The sequence below is a fragment of the Rattus norvegicus genome, chromosome 6 (genome assembly GCF_036323735.1).
Source record: "Rattus norvegicus strain BN/NHsdMcwi chromosome 6, GRCr8, whole genome shotgun sequence".
NCBI classification, from domain to species: Eukaryota; Metazoa; Chordata; class Mammalia; order Rodentia; family Muridae; genus Rattus; species Rattus norvegicus.
In genome coordinates, this window is record NC_086024.1 from 90,500,055 (window position 1) to 90,516,552 (window position 16,498).

A 16,498-nucleotide genomic window follows, 5' to 3' on the forward strand; every position below is an offset into this window, starting at 1 on the left:
GTATCACATCCACATGTATCAAGTGGTACTCAAGAAGAGAAACACTTACTCTTAGTTGGTAGGTCTTGTTTTGCACATTCTCCTTCTGCAATTGACACATCGTCAATGGCGATGTCACCTTCTATCCCAGGACCCCGAATGCCTTCAAAAATTAACTACAAACATGACAGATTTATTAGAGTGGTTTTATTGTGCAGAAATGTATTTCTTCAGTTTTCTCTAATCACACAACACAACTCTTCAAGAAACATCTTAAGGAACAAATCAATATGCTTTTATCAGTATTTTTTTTAAAGTCTAGAAGAGAACCATAGCGTACACTGTCGAAATGCTTTGATAGTTTGCAGGCACAGAGTACAGGCTCCTCAAGCTCATTTTACTCACCTTTGGACTTCCTGCTGTAATTTTGCTTTGGAACTGTACATCTAAAACTTGATTGTATATATGAACATAGACTAATAAATTAGAATCTAGTCAAAAGCCCTTGAATATCCAGTATTTACAATAGCTGAGTACTGAGGCTCAATGAGTGATGTCAGATAAAATTCATTATTAATTCTGGCTATGATAACAAAAAAAGCCATGATTACAAACATTTAATTATTTACTCTTGAAGAAGACCAGACCTTTAGAATTATTTTTTTAATCCTCAAATTTTCTTTCTTCCAGAAAAATAAATTACTTTACATGCTAAAATGTAACCTATGTACTTAGCAATTTATACTTTCAGAGAAATTTTGAAAAAATATATTAATTTGGTCTTCCCAAAGAAACATTAATGTAATAAATTACTCTAATATAAGATAATACTAATGTAGGCTGAAGAGATGGTGAAGTGGTTAAGAGCACCGGCAGACCTTCTACAGGTCCTGAGTTCAAACCCCACATGGTAGTTCACAGTCATCTGTAATGGAAACGGATGCCCTCTTCTGGCATGCAGTTGTACATGTAGGGAGAACACTCATACATAAAATAAATCTTTCTTAAAAAGATAACAGTAATGTATGCATTTTATAAAGCTACCTTATTTTAGTAATATTTGAGTGAAAATGTGTTTTACAGTGCAACAGGTTTGCCCTTATTTTTGGTTTATCTTTGAAAGTAGTTCATTAAAGATAAATTTAAGATTATCCTTAGAAAGTTTAGGTTACCTTTACTAGGCTCATCAATACTGTGTGGTATGCTGTGATCATTTTCTCAATAAAAGTTTCCAATTAGTAAGCAAAGACTTTTGTCTTCACGCCTTTTCTTAAACCCCTGCCCTTTACTTACAGGCAGCCAGGTAGACACTCTCTGCAACTTAGTAAGGGAAATGTTTTGTGATGTCTTAATTAACAGATTTAATATTTTAATTCTTCTGCTTTTCCTTATTATTTATTCATGATAATTAAGATTGTACAAAGCCATCTCTGGAGAATATTCCAGATAACCTGCATCACTGAAGAGAAGCACAAGGGCAGGCTAAAGTTCAGAGACTCAGAACCATGGTTTCAGTTTATGGATTTTGAATATGCAGATCAAATGGGCAAAAAGGAGTAATTTTATATGCTGGGAAATAAAAAGTTGTATTGTTGGATTTTAAATATGAAGTGGTCAGAGAAATGCTGGCAAAGTGGTGGGTGATGCAAATAATTTGGGTGACCTTAGATATAGGCCCTACGATGTGCTGTTATAGTTTTATTTTATGTGTTTATTTTATGTATATCATTGAATATGTTACTGGACAGATTTCTTGTGGGCTGTCATGTTAATTTTAGAGAGCAGAAAAAGTGAGAAGTTTGTATGTTGGTATAATTATTAACTATCCACAATTGTCTAGACTTTTCTTACAGTTCCCCTCAATTACTTGGAATTTAACTTTGAACAGATGACCATAGTTAGTAGGAAGAGAAGGACGCCAGCTGATAGCACTTATGGAGGAAGACACGGGACTTACAATGCGGCCGTGTAGAAGAGGGTTCTGCATTCCTTATGTGAGGCTATGCTTTATGTGAGGAAGTGATCTAAGAGTGACAGTCCACTCAGGGGTGGGTAAGAAGGTCTACATGTGCAGCCACTTGGGATTTAAACATCAGCATCTGGAATCAAATTCTTCATTGCAAAGGTTTGCTAGCATCGGCTTTAGTAGTATACAGATTTTCTTAGCTGTAAAAGTGGCTGGTTTCCTTGAAGTATACAATTATGTTCACCTAGTAAATTCTCTATCTATAGTCAGGGGCCAATATAAGTCAATAGGATTATATATAAAAATAAAAATGAAAGTAAACATATTCTCAAAATTGTCTGCAACTTTCTTGCAGCTGCTTTCCTGGGAAGCTATATTTTAATTTTAATGATCCATCACTATAAAATACTGTGCAGTCATTGCCTTCTAATACTGATCACTCCTCCTGATTCAATTATTTCAAAATTATAAATTTTCCTTTTCTTCTTGATTCCCTTGATCAGAGTTGCAGGCTCAGGTCTACGTTTACATTGAAGGCAAAGTCTTGAATCAGTAGAGATGTGAAAGACACCATTTTTATGGGTAGATTGCAAGGGAGTGATGGGGAGAGACCATCTAAAATAATTTAACATGTGTGCTGTCTGCATACTAGCAAAAGGTCGTATTACATGCTTAATTTACAAATCAATAAAAACTGAACCATACTTGACCAAGAAAGAGGGCTGTCTATCTCTAGAGCAATTTTTATAGGACTATTTTATCCCTTCAAGATACTGAATTAGTGGGTGGTAATAAAAGTTGGCTGATTTGCAGACTCAATAATGTCACTGACATTTATAACTGTTGATAATATCATTGACCACTAAATGTAGCAGGCTTTTTTTCTTTTTTTTGGAAACCTAGCATGAGTTTTAAATGGGAAACGTCATCCTTTATTGATATGATAAAAATGTTTTCTTGACAAAACTCTTACTGCATGTACAGTGTTTTTAATAATTATTTGTAACTTTGTGATTATTGGAAATCCTATCCTGTTGGGTACAGAGATCTTATAGTCTCAGAAAAATCAGAAAGTCAGGCATGGTTGCTTGAGTATTTGTAATTTTGAGAGTTTAATACAATTACAGCATTTCTCTCCTTTTCTTCCTTTGAACCTTTCGATAGATCCCTCTCCACTCTTCTTCAAATTCAAGTCCTCTTCTTTCATTAATGATTTTTCTCAAGCATCTATGTGAATACATGTTGAAAGATAATCTCTTGTGCAGTGTGTCAAAGCATTCACCTGTCAATAGAAAAGCCTATGGCCAATGATCTGAGTCAGGAAATAGGAGGTAGGAATTCTAGCAGAGAGAATGCAGGGGTCGTGGGTGGGGAAGTGAAGAGATTCTGGGATGAAGGAAGGCACAAGAAGGATATTCTCTCCAGAGATAGATGAAGACAGTCATATGAAACCGAGGACCAGGTAACCAGCCACGTGGCATGACATAGAACAGAATCAATAGATAATTATGGTATGAGCTAGTTGTGGAACATGCCCAAGTTATTGGTGGAGGCATTTATTTATATATCAGAAAAAACAGGAGGTTACAGATGGCACCAATTACATATTCACTTCTATTCCTATATATCAACTGCTCAGTAAGTAGGCTAGTTGTATGCTTCATTTTCGGGACAGTCCATTTGGTCCTGGACAAACCGATGGTGTGATCTTCCATGGAGAAGACCACCTCTCCTGCCTGCTTCCAGCTTTCTCAGTTGCCTGTAGCTTTTTGTATGGGGTTGAGGCTTTGTAGGCATTTTCCTGCTTACTTTGTCATGTCTAATGGTGTCGTCCTAGCTACTTGGTTTGTGATAGTTTACTACTGAGAATATATTGAGTGCTTTTGAACTGATAGGTTCGCCAAAAAGCATTTATTACACTATGTGTATGCACTTAATTGTAACTGCAAATTAAAATACATAGGTCATAGTAGATTAATTGATGATATTAAGACCAAGGTCTTAGGGATAGATTTACGTTACAGAAAAATGTAGATTACAAAAATCTGTTTAGTTGTACTTGCCAAAGAGTGTGTCATATTTGGCATTTCAAGCCTTTATAAAAAAATATGTCTTTGGTAGCAACTTTCAAGTATAAAATCAAGAGACAGTCACAGAACATTGAATTTTATGTTTTCCAGTGTAGATGATATGAATAAACTGCAAATTATATTCCCTCGGAGAAGGAAGAACCTCTGTTTAAAATGCTGTATTCTGCCACCCATTTGCAAAGTTTCATTATTATTCTACTACTTCACTGCAGTGTTAAAAATGTTTCTTATTGTGCACTTTTGCAGTGTGTTTGGCTTAATGGATTCAAAGGAGTTAATAGCATGTGGATATAAGGAGACGGTGCGGAGGTTTGGGTTTCCTAAGAGATAAAATTATGTAAAACTGACTTTTCCTACATGACCAGGTTGACATTATGTAAAATATTTCCTTAGATAAAAAAAACTTACTTTACAATTTAAATGTTTTCATATAGCATGCATAGAATGCAAACAAATAAAGATGTAACAAACACCTCACTGGAGAATTAACACTGAGGCTGGAGAGATGGCTTAAAGGTTAAGAGCCCTTGCTGCTCTTTCAGATAAGCAGGGTTTAAATCCCAACACCCACATGGCAGCTAGCAGCTATTCATTTCCCCGGTTTCAATGGAGTTTAGTCATTTATTTTTGGCCTCACTGACAGAGGCATGTACATGGTGCCCAGACATACATGCAGGCAAAACGCCCAAAGATATAAAATATTTTAAATTAAAAAGTAATATTAACTCCTGGTGGGTAACTTCAGATGGAATTTTCAAATTATATGAATTTCTGCTTAAAATTACACCAAGCACACACACTTGCCTCAAGTGATAGATTAATGGTTTCTGACAAATACAGCTCTTTTAACAATGTGCAGTTGACTCCACGGACACAGATAGATTAAACCATTGTCTTCAGATGTCATCACTAAGCAAAGAAGATCTGTGCAGAGAGCTAATGAATCCAAGTAGTTAATGGTTCAAATAATACAATATCTTCAGATATTGACTTCACTGTTCAGGGAAGCGTTTGCAAATGTTGACAAGTATTTTCTTTCTGACAAGAGACAGATACCGCCTGGCTGTTACAAGTTAAATGAAATGTTGAAGTTTAATGGTACAATTTGAAAAAAATTATTATGAATATAATTGACAAAAACATGAGTTTAATAAATTTATATATAGCAGTTAGAGTTAAGAATGATATTTATCTTATTGGTTCAACAAATTAACTGAACCATGCTCAACCATTTAAAAAGCTATGAGGTGGTACCTCCACTAGTTAGGGTAGTCTTAGATTCTTCTCTTGAGAAACTATTCCAATATTAACTATGAGTATAACTTTACAAGGCTCCACCTCAACTGGCTGGATGTCAAGTCTCAAAGTCTTTTAATAATAAATTTGAATTGGAATGGAAGACAGAGAAACATAGTAAATTGTGAGCTATAAATGGGAGGTATTTACCTGAAGACTTATTTTGCTATTTATGTATATGCATATGAGTACCTCATGTATGTATGCTGGCTTCCAAGGACACTGGATGTATTGAATCCCCTAGAGTTGGAGTTACAGGTTGTTGTGAATTGCCTGATATGTGTGCAAGGAATTGAACTAAAGTTTTCTCCAAGATGCATATGTAATCATAACCAATGAGCCCTCTCTGCATCCCTTTAAAACATTTTTAAATGGTGAATTCAGCCACAATCATGATATCTGTATCATTGTCCTAGAATTTGATTTGCCATGTAAGATTTAGACCTGCATGAGAATATGACTTTGGTGATCAAGATTATTTTGAGGTCATTTTTATTATTAGACTGTAGTCATATTGAGAAGAATATACTTATTAGTAATAATTACTTATATTTAAATTTCTTTAAAATATATCTCCAAATATTTAAATGAGAATGCAAGTGTAAAAGATGTTTAATTGCTTTTAGCAAAATAATGATCTGTAAATAGTATTGTTTTATAATGTCTTTTTATTAGATGATTCCTGGGGAAAAATTAGGCCAGATTATGAACAAAGTACAGTACCAAAAGAAGAAATGAGTTATTTTCCTTGTTACATAGTGTGTACATTATAGAAGATTTTACATGGTTAATATTATATTGATTTTGAGTTTTTATAAGTTTTGACCTTATCTCTAACATATAGCAAACTTTATTATCCTTACAAGCACTAATGATGCTAAATTAATTCCATGAAAAAGCCAACAAAGAAATTCAGTATAATAAAACTTTTATTTTGACTCACAATGCAATACTATTTTCCCCAAGAAAATTCATTGACGATGCTCAAGAGACCTGGCAAGTGTGTAAATTTTAATAGGCTTTACATAAACATACTTAAAAGGTCAATCAATAAAAGTACATAAATCTTAGTGAAAGAGAAATTCAAACCACTCATATTCAATTTACTGCTCCAAAAAAAGTGAGCATCATGCTTTCTACTTGACTTAAAAATATTTTCAAATTCATAAATCTAGGTATGAATGATATTATTACTGCTTACACTTAAATTGTATGACAATACATTAGTATATATTAATGTGACAATGTTTTTTGGTAGGCATGGCATAACAAAGAAAGTATTTTAAAAATCTTGCTACTGTATAAATTATTTCAGAGTTAAAAATTATTAATTTTAAACAATTCTAAGTAACAATAGAGAAAATAAACACATTAAATGGGCATATTGTGTCAGGGCATGAGTAGGTTTCTTGCACAGTTAAGATTTATGAGATGAAATAAACAGTCAATAGGTCTAGCAATACATTGTGAAATTAAAGAACAGAAATTTCAAAACAAAAAATTTGCTTACCATGATTTCTTACTGGTAATTTAGACAAAAGTGTACTGATCCAAATTTTTTTACCTTTTGGTAGCCTCAAATGAAAGCAATTGAAGTCAGATAATTTTCCCCCATTCGAGAAAACAAATTACTGGAGAAAATAGACTAAGCAATGGGGTTTAGGGCATAGTGCATCTGACCATGATGTAAATCCAGGATATCCATGAGAAATGGAAATCAAGTCATCCTATGTTTGCCCTGAATAGAGTTTTCAGGTCATTGTAAACAGAACCAGTTTGACACCTGGAAGAAAATCTGACTCTGAAGAGATTGAATGGAGAACCAACATAGACAAAGGCAGTTTAAAAAGTATTACACATGAATGGCCTTTAAAGCATGCTATAAAGTTTTGTTTCACTTAAACCATGTCTGGATTTGATAACATTTGTTCATCAAGTTACGCAGATAAGGTTGACAACATATTTGGTGATGTAATTTTTAAGCATAAAGCTTTGTTCTTAGTATTTTAGGTTTCTTTAAAGCACAATAGGAAGAAACAATAAAGTAAATGTGATAAAGCACAAGATCAATGCTAGAGAGGAAGCAAAGGAGACAGCTAGTGAAAGAGGAAGAGGGATAGCAGGGAGGTAGGGAGGAGAGATGAAATAGAAAAGAGAAAATGTGTCTTTCTCTATCTCCTTAAAATATATGGATTATTTCTACCTCAAACACATCATTGTAAAAGCTTTACACTACTTCTGAAGTTTTATAGATATCCAGCATCTATTAAGTTAAAATTAATAATGTCTATCACCCAAATTACTAGATTTTCAAGTGAAAACTAGATAATGACCCATAAAGGGAAGAAGAATCAATTTATTAAAGCCAACCAAGACTGATATGGATGTGTATGAGCAGGCAGTGACTCAAAACAGTTAAGTTTTATCTGCTTCAATCATCAACAAGAGAAATAAAAATATTTTGTCAAAGGACCAAGATTGAATTTATATAGATGAAAAATGCAATTCTAAGATTCAAAGTTCACCAAAGGAGAATAAATGCAGAGTCGCCATTCCCAAACAAGTGGTCAGTGAATATAAAGGTAAAATATAACCTAACTAAAATCAAAACCAAATGTTCTAACAGAATTCTCAAAGGATAACATGGGACAACAAAGAGATAGGAAGAAACTAGCTCGACAATCCTCAATTTTCATACAACAGTGAACCCATAGGTGTAGTGAGCTCAGGAAACCACCAAGTACACAGAAAGAGGAGAGCACATAGCAGCATATGAAAACATATCTGAATCTGAGTTCTTCAAACCATCAACAAGGAGAAAAATATGAAATGAACTCCGAGTTGTAAGAAGTGTGTGCATAGCCAGAAAATCACACTTGAGAACAACAGAAAGACAGGAGAAGGACATCCTCAAAGTTCTAAAAGAAAAACTACTAAGCTATGCCAAGAGGAAATGATTTTTTTTGAAAAATGAGGGTGAACAAATCAATTTTTAAAAGCACAGAAGGTGAAAAGAATCCATCCTCAACAGATCCTTCAATAATTGTCAAATGAAGTCCTTCAGGCTAATCAACACCGATAGCAGACAAAAGTTGAAACTTCCCGGTGCAATAAATCTATGGAAAAGTCCAAGAAACATAAGGAACGAAAAGTAAATTGGGAACCAACTGAACAAGGCAATCCTGGTTACTACATCCCCAAACAAACGGTCAGTGAATTATAAAGGTAAAATATAACCTAATTAAAATCAAACAGAGCTGAGTATAGCAGAGAGAATTTCTCCAAAGCTTACTTACATAGACAACTATGAATAAAGTTTGATTAATTTTAAATATTCCTGAATATCTCTCTATGTTCCTGTTCATATGCTTCTGTGAATTTTATGCAAATATCTGCAGATACAGAAACATATTTTCATCAGTAGTGAACCTGTACAACTTTTAAAGTTTAAACAACCCCTTTCAGTTTTGATTACAAAAGTTTCTTACATCCCTTTTTTAAATCAACATGTGAGAAACCAGGTCCAGTGGACTGAAGTTGGCCAAATTAGAAGAAAGGGGGACTCGTCTATGGAAGCCTGCAATTTCAGAGTCAGACTCTTGCTCCGCCTCCATTTCTTCCCATGTTCCAGGGGCAACTGCTTTCTAGAGTTTCCATGCTGCCTCTAGGTTAGGGAACTAGGTTTTCTTGCAAAAACATTATCCAATAAGCAAACTGTATACTTTCCGTAATGTGAAAAACTGACAGAAGAGGAGGTTATTCAATAAATCTTATTATAATTTAATACTTTCCTGCACTCAATTCTATTAATTAAATATTGAAAGCGTTTTGGTTAATTTTCTAATGCTTTCATGTAAATTTCTTGCCCCTTCTGTGCCTATGACCCTGTACGTGCATCCTGAACACAGGAAAACTCTAGCTGCTCAGTACAATGTGGCCCCATGATCTCTGCCCTATACCATTCCATGTTGGCAGAGCCAGCTGCGCCCTAGAATTTCTCAGAAAACTTCCTGTTATGAGGGTTCCGGTAATTGAGGGTGACTGTGGATTCTGTGCGTTTGAGAGCAATGGCATTCCCCAGTATGTAAGCAAGGAGGAGCTGCCAGGAAGGACTCCAGAGGTAGCAGCTCAGATGATATATGGGTGAGCTTTCCCAACAGTGACTACAGCACCTGAGTGCCCCCTACCTTGGGAATCATGCACAAGAAAACGGGCTACTGAAAATGCAAATGCACAGGGGAGATAAGACTGTTGGAGTCTCTCTTGAAGACTAGGAGTTTGCATGATAGTAAATGATACTGATGGTATTGTCTGCACTCTGCTGTGGCTCTATTAATAGGTCTTAGAGCCTTCTTTTCCCAGACCTTCCCTAATACCAAAGGCTGGTTCCTTACCTGCATTAATCAAACCCATTTCACGGCTGTCTTCCTGAAGCTGTGTGAGTTGCCAGTTTGATGCTGAGAAATTTGCCTAATTCTTCTCTAAAAGGATATACCAAGGAAAGAAAAGAGTTCACGGGAAGAGAAAGAGAAGCCCTGAGGTTGAGCAAAGAGAAGAAAAAAAGCCAGCTACCTCAGCTCCGGTAGAGATGGATTAATGTGCGTAGGCACTGGTGCTGCTGAACCCAAGGCCAAGGGTCCCTCAGCTCACCTGCCCAACAATACCCTTGTGTTGGACGAGTTCAAGTGTAAGGAGGATACACACTCTTTCTGTGTCATTGCCAAATTAGGGAGCATTTTTGAAAGGATGGCTGGTCCCTGTGGTACTCTGAGTACGGCCTCATTGAGGAACTCACCCAGACCTTCATGAATAGCAAACTCATCATTGGAATGTTCCAGGTATTTTACAAACTGAGGAAGAATTCCTTTCTAGTGTCATCCTCTTTGAAAACAAAGAAGATATCTGCTATTTGGATATTCTGAGACCAAAGGGCTGCCCTAGCTGAGTCCGGATTGGCAGATGAACTATTAGTCATATACATGGTGGAAACTGGATTCTGGTAATGAGGAGATCCAGACTCTGGTTATAGAGTACGTTTCCTGGGGGGCTTGGAACATATGACCAATCAAGACAAGATCTTCAAGTGAACATATCTTGTCACTTAGCTGCCTGTATCCACCCTCCCCCTGAGCTAAAGGTAATTAAAGGCAACCGAACATTGAAAAAACTTTCTGGAGTGGACATTGTATCCCCTTTAAAATATAACTTCTATATCTTTGACTTAACTAAAACCCAAGCTTGTCAGTTACCTTCTACCAATTGCAAAGACATGTATTCATTTTGTTTGGTTAGATTTAGAAGCTCAATTTCTCCTGCAAGAGAATTTTATAAATTATGTTACAAGAAAGTACATTCTACCAGTATTGTACTGGCTTTCTAATTTGAGTTTGTCACTTTTTTCTTTTCCTCTTTTTTTTTAAGTCAATGAATATATGAGTTCCTTTAAGACACGACTTAGGATGAGCATGCTTGCCACAGTTAATCTTAATATATGGTTTTGTATGGTTTCATCATTGATTTGCTCACTTGAGTATGTAAACCTCTCCTTGTTTATTTAGACAGTTTTTAGTAGGACATATATATAATCTGATAACACACTCAATACCCATGTATTCAAAACTTCAGACTGATATTTACAACTCCTCCCATGTCTTTAACATGGTTTTTCTCAGACATTTTATTTTTTTGGTCAATGAGTTTAAGACAAAAGTAATCATATGTTTCTGAATCTGACCTCGTCTATCTCCCCTTTTTTTGTGTAAACCAATCTGTAGTTCAGGCATTATTTGACAATTTGTAAGCCAAAATTTCTTAGTCATTAATGTCTACTTTAAGATTTCTACCATGAAAACTGTTCTGTTCCTGCTCACGTCTTAGTATATCCTGAAATCTCAATCATCCCTGTCTGCCAGGTCTGCAGGTTAACATCCAGCATCACTTACCACAGAATTTTTACTAAATCTTCCAGTCTCTCAATGAGACAGAAAGCAGGAGTCGCTTTTTTCAACTAGTATCTAAGGAAATTAATGATTGTCCTGGAGGCACTTAACAAATGCTCATTAAATTTACATAAATGTCAAGAAAGAATTGTCTTGAGTATAACATTACCATAACTTAAATCCTTAATGTATATGTATTTAATTTAATCATTTGTGATGAAGAGGAAGCCCATTTAGAAAGCAAAATATTTTAAAGAAATTAGCCTCAATGTACACACACACACACACACACACATACACACACACACACTTTATTATTAGTTGTACTTTGAGTTCTGCCCTCCTAAGTTATTTCAGCATTTACAACTGTATTATCCTTCATAGATGTAAAACATTTCATAGTCATATGATTCCTTGTAATCTTAATTTCTTATCCCTTTTTCTTGCAAAAAGTTTATTCATTTTACCAACTTGGTTAGCTTTAGAATTCAGTCTCTCAAAGAGTCATGCAATTATGCAATGAAAAAAAATGCATAATTAGATCAGTCTGATTATCTATACTCTTAAAAGTAAGCCATGAGATGGATGCATTCATGTTATCATTAAATGGATTTGAGTATTTTAAAATAAGGATAAAGCTATAGAATATATTATATGTCATTAGACTTTAAAGATTTTTATTATTTTGAACAAACAATAATACTTTGGTATATGTCGGCTAGAAGTGTATGAAAACATAGGCATGCATACATACACATTCATATACATATGTTGGGCTATAGTTATTTAAATCACTAAATCCATGCTTCCAACTTCACAAAATAGATTATAGATATATAATCTTTGATAAGGATTAACATTCCTTATTTCAATTAAAAATCTTAAGTCATTAAATTCTTGATATCTTTATAAATGCCGTTTTGCTCTTTAACTGAAGTCTAACTTCAGTTTACAGAAAGAAAAATAATTTGTTTAAACTTCCTGACTTTGATTAAAATGATAAATAACTGAAGTAGAAAACGTGTTTCCAATTCCATCTAGAATTATCCAACAAATTAGGTAGAGTATTGATGCTCATTTTAGTGAAAATCTGCATTATTTTCTGTAGAAAATAAAATACATGCAAATGATTACATAGAAATAGATGACTATGCAAACATGAGTGTGGTTTGTTTGTTTATTTTGTTTCACTTTTTCCATGAGATAGGTTTTCTCTGTGCAGTTCTCCATGTCCTAGAGTATGCTTTGTACTTGGGCTAGCCTCAAACTCAGAGATGCATCTACATCTGCTTCCCAAACTGCAGATTGAAGGCGCATGTCATGATGCTAGGCAATGCCTCATGTTATCATTCTACACGATAGATGCTAATACAGATGCATCTGTCTTCATAAAATAGCTTTTCAAAGTGAGGATAAACTTTTATTCGTCTTATACAGAATTTGAATATTAATATTTTATTTACTGCTTCTTTAAGATATGTGGTTAATGTTGCACTGATGACACATCAATCTATGAGTGAAGTTATTTCTTACCTGAAATGAAGTAATTGGATATATATTAACATGAGCTTCATTCCATCGTTGTCCTTTGTTCCCACTCGAAGACCATAGAGGATTCTCTATTGTCGTCTGCCCTTTCAAACGTAGATATACATTTAAAACACCTAAAATAACAATGGGAGTTTATGTTGTATATTTGTGTCTGCTTCAAGTTTGTTTCTCCTTTGGTCAATCATTTACAACCATTTAAAATTAAATCTTGCAGAACATCCTAGTGTCTTTTGCTCTCCTCCAATTTTTTATCTTGGTATGATGCTGTGATCCAAAGATAACCACATTACATTGCCTAGAACCTGAAAATGATATGTTTCCAGAATGACTTTGCTGTGAAGATTAAGGTGGCTGAGGCAGACAGGCTGGTCTAGACTAAATGTCTTGGTGCATTCTAAATGTAACCACAGTTGTTATATGAACCAGGGCAAAAGGCATTTTGATTCAGGAAAGAAAATGGGCTTTGTGAAGGATGTTTTCTGCTTTTGAAGATAGAGCAGGATCTACCAATCAAAGAATACAAGGCAGAAGAAGAGGTAGATTTTCCCCAAAATCTATCAGAAGGATACCCCTCTTAATTACAGCACCAGGATCTTTTACTATTTATTCTGTTTCCCAGAACCAGAAGAGAATGCACCTAGCCTACTCTGGGCCCAATTTGTTGTCGTTTGGTACAATAGCTGTGGAGAGCCAACACAGCATTTACTCTTTTACTAAATGGTCCACATGCGATTTGACCTTCATTTGACTTGTACTATCATACTGCATCTTTCTCTAAAAGAAATCACATTTGTTTTCATCTAAATCTCATTTTTCTTCTGAAGAAAGTATTGACCATAAGAGATAGCTTTTTTATCTCATCATTTAATACATCTATTTAATTTTCTATTTTGTACACACCAAAAAAGCAGTGATAATAATAGTTTTGATAGAATATAATGCATCTTAGGACTCCACTCAACACCTCTTCAAAGTACTTATGACAAATATTCCACATTACAAATAAGAGCATTTAGGAATTAAGCAATTTTCTCTATGTAATGTAATGAGAGAAGAGCAGAGGCAGGATTTGAATGCAGAGCCCAAATTTTTATGTTCTAAATCTATATGCTATCAATATTTTAAGAGATAATTTTTAAAAGTCTACTGCACTGAAATATTGTATTTTATTATTATGTTGAACAGAGATCATGTTATAAGAATACATTTTACTTGCTAATAGATGAGACTTCTTTCATCCTAATGTTTATTCCTTTAAGTACATAGATGAAGATAACGTATGTGAATTCATCCATAAAACAAGGTGGATTTTTATTGTGCTCTGTTTCTTGTTTTCACGTTCTATTTCAAGGTTTTCTATATCTTCTCTTTAATTGTAGAGGATATTTATATATTTCTACACACAAATATCTTCTCCCACAGTATTTACTTTAATGTCCATGGTGTGAATGATCCTCTTTAGTTGTTAAAAACATCACCCGTTATCCAGTCATTAGAACTTTACTTAACAACTTTCCTATTCTTCCCATTTCTATTTAGCTTCTCCTTTTCCATTATACACTATTCCATCTCTCAATTTGTTTTGTTTCATATTTTATGTATATTAATAAAAACTGAAAATATACTTAAAGTCAGTGAGCCTTTTTCAACAGCTATGCTTCTCTAGGTTCTGTCCCTGCATTTCTCACACTATCCTTTACTTTCTCTGTCTCCATCCCCATATTCTTTATCCCTTTGACTGTAATATAAAGCAATCCTGTAGGGTTTTTAAATCTCTTTTAATACTTCTCTTTCACATTTTAATGTGGAAGTAAGATGTAATATTTTGATTAATCTTTAAAGGATATTGATCTTGCAACCATATTGGTAAATGGATTGGCTAAATGTTAAAAGTGACAGTTTTATGTATGATGATTATCATTAGAAATAACAAATAGTGAGGGTGAGAAATCTGTCAAAATTTGTTAGAGATTATAATTTACTTTGGTAAAACGCATAATTATAAAAATTAATAAATGTTGCAGTTTGGTTCTAAATGCCCCACAATATGATTTTGTGACAACGTTTTTTCAGAGTTATGCATATGTGGAAGTGAATTGATCATGAGAATTTTGACTTAATATATGATTAGACTTGTATTTGATGAAGTGATTGGAGGGTGAGGAAATAGACTAAGAGATGGCGTCAGCATGGAAGAAGTGGGTCATTCTGGGCTGCTTCAGAAAAATGCATCTTGTCCCAGCCTTTTTGTCCACATCTCTCTGTGATTCCTGGCTTCCGTGAGGTGAGTAGATTTTCTCCAGTCTCCCCCTCTATCATGTTAGTGCTTTACCGTAGGACTTCAAGCATGAAGTCAAGTAACACTAGACAGAAAATATGAAACAGGAGCCAAAATAAATCTTTCCTTTTCCAAGTTGTTTATTTTAGGTGATTTGTCACACACAAAAAAAAACTGATTAACACTGATATTATATAAATAATTATATGGGATTGTTTCTGCGTTTAATAGCTTTTGTCATGAACATGCCTTATTCTATACATGTTTACAATTTCTTAATTAAGAAAAATGTTAGCATGTAGATTAAATTCAAACTAATTATTTATTTTGTTTATGATTTAAAAGATATTTTGTCAGTAGCCATAATAGGACAAGCTAATAACTAGCAGGTGATCTTCCTGAGATGGCCTGCTTTGGATTATAACATAATCAAAGACAGATTCATTCTTACAGGCACGGCCCAGGAGAATTCATTTTATATTTTAGGAAAGATTCCTGCTATTAATATGCTTTTCCTGCTATTATTAAACATATTTAACAATCACTAGGTATTAGTCCACCTATTTTGAGCAGAACTCTGAAGATCTACAAAGATGTATTGCCTCATAGTGATGCTATATAGAGAAATATGACTTCTTAAGTCTTAATGATGGTCCTATAAGAACTCTTAAAATATATCAGTGATTATTAAGCTCTTTTATAGTGGGACTGCTATTAGGTCCTTTTCTGACAGTCCAAACTGCAACAAGAAATCTGTCAGTCTTCCATGTGTTACCAGTTAATTCCTCTTAAATAGTAACCAGACTTTCTATTACTCAGCGCACATTCCAAGAGGTTGTAAAACAATTAAATAAAAGGTCATAAAAAGAGAACTAATGATTTATTATAGGTGTTAAGATAGAAGATAAAATATTTACTGGCTTTATCTACACAAAATTTCACTAATATCTTAGTTATGGTTTTTGACTTTCAATGAACCTGTGGATTTTTGACAGGTGATGGATGTTTAGCCAGATAATTAATCCTAAGGATATGCATGTAAACATTCATTGTTGTAAACTTTTATTTCAATTTATAATTTTATTTTTTGTATGAACTTGTGATGAACTTTTTAACATGTGATCATGTATTCTGAAAGATGTATAAGTACTGAGGACAAAGAGAGGAAACATTTTTTTTTCCTTTCCCCCACAGAGAAGAATTTTTCCCTTTCCCTGCTTAGGATATTGTGACCAGCTTATATTTTAAAAGTAAAATATTTATTTTATAAGAAAAGATATACTATCATTTTTTGAAGCACAGCTTCCACCTGTGTTAAAATTTAACACCTTCTTCTGTGGGTGCTAACAATGATTGTATTATTCCCCCAAAATAACATGGATTTTTTTCTTAGATTCTT

At 34.1% G+C, this 16,498-nt stretch overlaps 1 protein-coding gene across 5 annotated transcripts in view; it reads right to left on the reverse strand.

The window, feature by feature from the left end:
• The window catches only part of Mdga2 (MAM domain containing glycosylphosphatidylinositol anchor 2), an 864,098-nt gene that overhangs the window by 17,368 nt on the left and 830,232 nt on the right, over positions 1-16,498 (reverse strand). For 4 of the 5 annotated variants that reach the window (XR_001838168.3, XR_001838167.3, XM_008764688.4 and 1 more), the window contains 2 exon segments: positions 12,804-12,934; positions 50-155 (listed from right to left, as the gene is read on the reverse strand). Coding sequence is in view for 3 of the 5 variants with exons in the window: in XM_008764688.4 (XP_008762910.2) it covers positions 50-155; positions 12,804-12,934 (237 nt within the window). In the remaining 2 variants the exon portion in view is untranslated. 5 annotated transcript variants of the gene reach the window in all.